Here is a 6,000-nt window from a genome sequence, read left to right on the forward strand (position 1 = left end):
AGATAGCAAGATAACTAGCAGGAAACCCAACCCTCAGAGCTCTGTGGCCGCAAATCAGGGTTTGAAAACCTGTGTGGACTCCACACACACACACTACTTTTTAAGACTGCCCCAGAGAGAGAAACTTTGAGTGTGCCCGCTCGGCTGAACGCAGCTGTACGGCGGCACTGCCGGGCGGCTGCTGAGTGTGTGCACCCATCACTTTTTAAAATCTGTTCCTTGTTGTTAAATGACTCCACAGGCATGAATAATTATTTTAAAGAATTAAAGTACAAATATTTTCTAAAAAAGGTTATCTACCTTAACCTTCAATTATTTAAATCAGTTCCTTTGTTCCAGACTCCCGAGTGGCGCAGCAGTCTAAGACACTGCATCTGAGCGCAAGAGGCATCACAACAGCTCCTGGTTCGAATCCAGGCCGTGATTGGGAGTCCAGCACAAACAAAACAAAAAATATTTGATGAGACAAATTGATGTTAGGATATTTCAGTTATACCGTATGAGATAATGCGCCAAATACATTACGTTGTTACTAGTGATGCACCGATATGGCATTTTTGGCCGATGCCGATATCCGATATTTTCCTTGCAAAAAACAAACAAACCGATAACTATTTAACTTCAAGAATTCAGTTAACACACACACGGACGCAGCGGTCTAAGGCACTGCATCTCAGTGCCATAGGCATCACTACAGGCCCTGGTTCGAATCCTGGCTGTATCACATCCGGACATGATTGGGAGTCCCATAGGGTGGCTCACAATTAGCCCAGCGTCGTCCGGGGAAGGCAGTCATTGTAAATAAGAATTTGTTCTTAACCGACTTGCCTAGTTAAATAAAGGTTACACACAAACCAAAAAGTTATTTTTTGAGGCTTTTATGCATGTCCCCATTACCAGTAAAACATAATCAATACCTATTTCTTTCACTTACTTGCTGAGCTGTGCTGTTTCATTGTTAATTTGTTCAGTCGTTTAATTCTCAACCAGGATTTCATTACATATGTCAAGAAGTGAAGTTTCAGCTGTCTGTCCATGGCCTTTCTTTCTCCGTGCGCACGGTCACTGTGTCCGTTTCCATCTTGTCCAGCTGCGTATGTAACATTTCACGTAAACCCCGTTTCTTGTCTGCATCGAAGTAGCGGTCCTTGTACATAGAGTTGAGCATAGTGGTGACACAGTAGAGAGAGAATGCCACCGAATCGCTTTGTCGAGCAGGCGTTTTAATGCCATGACAGAGGGTATCACATCTGCTGCAGGCGCAGTGGATGAGCATATATCTCGAGTCAGTTGTTTGAATGGAGCTTGCTAGTGTGTTCATGTTTCCAAGTTTCAAACATGTTCTCAAATGCCATTGAAATGGCAGCGGCGGTATGACAAACCGGCACATTCACGAACATGCAACATCCTCAGTACGAAATTCTCAACGACACCTTGTGCTGTCAGACTCAGCATGCTCACAGGGCTGATATCGCTGGTTCAAATGTCAGTCATAACGCTAATAGCAGTGAAGCAATGTTTATTTTTTAGCAGTGACGCCATTACTGTATAACTTTGGTAGAGCAACATCTGAAAAATAGCACACTTCGTAGTGTGTACTAGTGCTCGACCATTCGGCAAAAGCCAACATCACCAACATCAGAACGGTTGATTGTCAAGGGCAATGAATAGCATTATCTTGCCATTAATGGATTTCGCCTTTGAGTTGAGTCGCTGAAATTGTCTCTTTCAAATGACTGCTCGATCTACACAGCAGACATTGTGGGCTAGGTTAGAAATGTTGCAAGTGTAGCGCAAAATTTTACATGGCGTCATTACGTTATATAGGTATGCACGTCAGCTTTGACATGGGTTTTGCACATCGGCGTTAAACTAGACATCGGGCCAATGCCGATAAGTTCACCAATATATTGTGCATCCCTAGTTGTTACAGGTGTCAAGCTTATGGGCATGTGGCACACTGTGTAGGAGGGAGGTTCCCATGTGTGAGAAGTGTGCAGAAAGGCATGAGACAAAGGAATGAGTAGCATTGGGAAAAGAAGCGGTATGTGTTAATTGTAGGGGTGCCCAAGGGGCTTCGGATCAGAAATGTCCAGTGCGAGAGAGGCAGGTTGAGGTTACCAAGGGTTAGAGTAGTGCAGAGGGTGTCATATGCTGAGGCAGTGAAGAAAGTAATGGGTCAAGGGGGAGGGATCCTGAGAGGATTTGTGAGTAGTAGATCTATACCAATATGGAGAGATAAGGCCAGTGATATATACAGTGTTGCCATGTTTGCAGTTTTCACACTTAATTGGGCTACTTTGAAAAAGTTGCGAGTGAAAATGTATTGGTTCGCAGGTATTTGCACTGCGGCATCTCATATATATATATATATATATATATATATAAATTCCCCCACTGTGAACTGCTCCTGACTGTCAGGCAGTGAGACAGGCTGTTGCTGAGTGAGTGGTGGGGAGGGCCGGAGGGGTGTGTGTGTTGAGAAAGCACTACAGTTATTGGCTGAGGCACGTGAGCGAGAGAGCAGCCAGCACGTGCACACGTTATGACAACTTTTTACCAGTTGTAGGTAGACTATTTAGATTTTCATTATGGAGACAGCTATTTTCAAACCTTTTTCCATGAAACATTAATACTCTAGAACTGATGCACATCAAGAAATAATGGCGACAAAGAACTGGAAAATGACTTTGGGGCGCATTATATAAATGTACTCTGGGGTGGTTTAAACTGCATTCTAATGTTGACTGCTTAAAGAAAACGGTATCAAACAAAGTGCTTTATGCATGCTCAGTTCTTGGGTCTCGGGGGCTGCACGAGTAGAAATGTTAAATGGAAGCTACGGAACACCCTCGCATGGTTCTTTTTAAGGGGGAAAAGTCCTAAATTAAACTGACAGGCAGTGTGTGTGTGGAGAATTATACATTTGCCTTTGTTGGCCATCAAATAGCCAATTAATGTATATGCCATTGTAGGCTACCATTTGATACAATAAATGTTGAAATTATGATATCACTGGAGTCATTGCAAATCATTTTGCCTGTAACTTCAATTTACTGTAGCCTTGTGTTATTATGAACGCATTAGATTGACGGTAAAATAAGTCAGATTAGGCTACAGATAAAACAAATGTAAAAAATAAACACTGGCTATTGTTGACAAGCATATTCAGTTCATTAAGACATTATTAAGATTTCATTCAGTGATTGAAATCATGACCCCATCCTCAGTAGCCTATTCCAGCAGGCTATTGGGGAAACAAGCACTTCTTATTGCCTTATTGCTATTCATGTTGAACAAATTTTTCTGTGAATTTGAACTAAGCAAGCTGCTGAATTGTTCAGTTTACATCTTGCCTATATCTTGTCTAGGCTACTGTAGACCATCTGAAATGAGATGTAGAACATATCAGGGGCTATAGGCTACCTGCCTTTATCTAAGCAAACTACGGCAACATTTGATTAGAATCATAAACCCAGATTTGAGTCTGAAGCCTATGCCGATTGAAATGACAAGTCAATCTCGCAAATGGGCCATTTATAAAGGTTTGTAGTCTTAACATCAGCACAACTGCCAGAAAGTAGCCTAACATTAGATTTTTTTATGTTCATCCGGCAGGGTAGCCTAGTAGTTAGAGCATTGCACTAGTAACCGAAAGGTTGCAAGTTCAAATCCCCGAGCTGACACGGTACTAATCTGTTGTTCTGCCCCTGAACAGGCAGTTAACCCACTGTTCCTAGGATGTCATTGAAAATAAGAATTTGTTAAATAAAGGTTAAAAAAAAATAGTGTTTCTTGCTCAGAGATTGAGATCTTCTGTCCAACATTCATCACTCAAACTCTCCTGTCGGATTTATCTATTGTTAGGCAAATGCACAAAAGTGACTTACTTACAATTTTAAACCTGGTTCGAGCCCCAAATGCTGATTGGCTGAAATCCGTGGTAACCGGTTTATAATAGCAATAAGGCACCCCGGGGGTTTGTGGTATATGGCTAATATACCCACACCTAACGGCTGTATCCAGGCACCCCGCATTGCGTCGTGGTTATTGGCCATTGGCCACAGTGGTATATTGGCCATATACCATACCCCCGTGTGCCGTATTACTTAATCATAGCAGTCAAGCGAGTTAAATCCACATCCATTGATGGAAAATGATCTAGCAAGTTAAATAAGGGCGACATCAATTCTCATGTCACATGTTCAAATTCCTTTATTGCACCATGGCATAGCTTGCAATAATTATTTTGAGGAAAATTTTGCATTTTGCTTCTAACGTTGTTACAAGTTACAATGATATCTTAATTGGCTCAATAACTTATGGAAAATGGTTTAGATATTGCTGTGGGGACAAATTGGGCTAGTTTTCAAGCCTTTGGTGCAGGTTTTGAATAGTCATAGTGCTAAAAATGTTTACTTGACCTGGCAACCCTGGATATATTCTTCAGTAAGATTGGTTTTGTTCATAGCAATGGTTATCAACAGTACTGCAGGGATGGAACACAAGTCGCAGAAAATAGAGGTTGTGGTGGCAGATGCAGAGAAGTATTTGGGTGTATGATTTGACGTCATTAGAGTTACCGGGTATGTTGAGTATTGGTGTTCCGTCCTTTAAGCCCGAGGTAGGACTAGATAGGTTTAAATAGTAGAGTATGGTGGTGGGGTTTTAACTATTGTAGGTTTATATAGGGGAAACAAATACCGTACTTTTTCCAAGAAAAGTACAAGAGGGTTCTATGCCAGTCTAGTTGGTGGCAGTACTACAACATTTCTGGGTGCCGTTAAACCTCAAACTCAAGTAACTTATACTTTCCTTGAAAAATAGTTGGCAAAACTGCAGTCGCTAGCAAAGTAGCTTCAAGACTAACGTTAGCTAACTAGGCTACGAAGCCGCTATTTCTAGTGTAATGGCATTACTGTCAAAATAGCTAGCTAGTTCATCAAATAACCAAATTATGTTTGTGAACAAATGGTTAGGTAACCTTAACCATTCCCCATGACACGGTAGCTATTGCAATTTGACAACCATTGTTAACCGCCATTTTACCACAGATTTTAGCTCACGTTCGTTAGCTGTCATGCTCTCTCGTTAACTAGCGTTAGCTAGTTACGTTAACGTTAGTACATTCATTGAGAACTAACAACGAAGTCGGAACAGGACCACCAGCAGAAACAACCAACGGCTTTCAAGATAGCATGGGCTGAATATCACCCATGCCCATGCAATCACTGAATAGTCTAAAACACAGTAATACACATGTGTATCGCTTGATACCTTTGTTCAATCAAACCACTAACGTTAAATGACTAACTAGTTAGGAAACCCTATCTTCAACGCTATTTTGTCTCTACTACGATCTCTTACTAGCTAGTTAACGAATCCATCTTCAAACCACCTCATCCGCTCCTCGAAGCCCCCCGCTAGAGAGAGGGAGACAAGCGAATGAGGGACATACTCCGCATTGACAGTAAATCTTAGCCCTTACCATCGTATCGCTCGGCTTGTTCGGCGAGTTTGGCCTGGTATACTAAGTGTTCTCGATCTGCCATGGTGTTCGAGGTCGGGCTGTCGATGATGTGCGGCCTGAAGGAGAGGCTCGACCGTGGGTCTGTCTCAGACTGCGTTTCCTGGTGGAGCAGCAGCTCAGCGTCCCCACTATCTAACTACCGGTAGCACTGGTTTAAAGATGGCGTCCGAACTCAATCCGGGAAATTGACGCAATCCACGCCAACACCATATCCCCGCTCTTCACTTTTCTTTCTCACACACTCCGGTGCAAGCTATTGGCCACTAACCCCATTTCATCTCATGTATTTATGGTGTGATTATATGTCAACCAAAAATCTATTGAAAGACAATGTGTATGTCAACCAAAAATCGATGGAAATACAATGTGAAACACAGGCCAGTATTAAAAGGATTCAGTTAAATATAATCCACTCAGCATGACCAGACTCCATAAAGTAGTGTGCATATAATAATGGTGGTTCACACATC

The 6,000-nt window shown here is 42.1% G+C and overlaps 1 protein-coding gene across 2 annotated transcripts in view; it reads right to left on the reverse strand.

Annotated features, from left to right (window-relative positions):
- Positions 1-5,721, reverse strand: part of LOC112258043 (14-3-3 protein epsilon) — a 39,144-nt gene extending 33,423 nt beyond the window's left edge. Inside the window, exon 1 of one of the 2 annotated variants that reach the window (XM_024432106.2) lies at positions 5,489-5,721. In XM_024432106.2, coding sequence (XP_024287874.1) covers positions 5,489-5,552 — 64 coding nt within the window. In that variant the 5' untranslated portion in view covers positions 5,553-5,721. The remainder of the gene's footprint in view (positions 1-5,488) is intronic. The other variant, XM_024432105.2, reaches the window with a different exon arrangement.
- Between the last annotated feature and the right edge of the window lie 279 nt (positions 5,722-6,000).

The sequence above is a fragment of the Oncorhynchus tshawytscha genome, linkage group LG09, assembly GCF_018296145.1.
Source record: "Oncorhynchus tshawytscha isolate Ot180627B linkage group LG09, Otsh_v2.0, whole genome shotgun sequence".
Taxonomy (NCBI): Eukaryota; Metazoa; Chordata; class Actinopteri; order Salmoniformes; family Salmonidae; genus Oncorhynchus; species Oncorhynchus tshawytscha.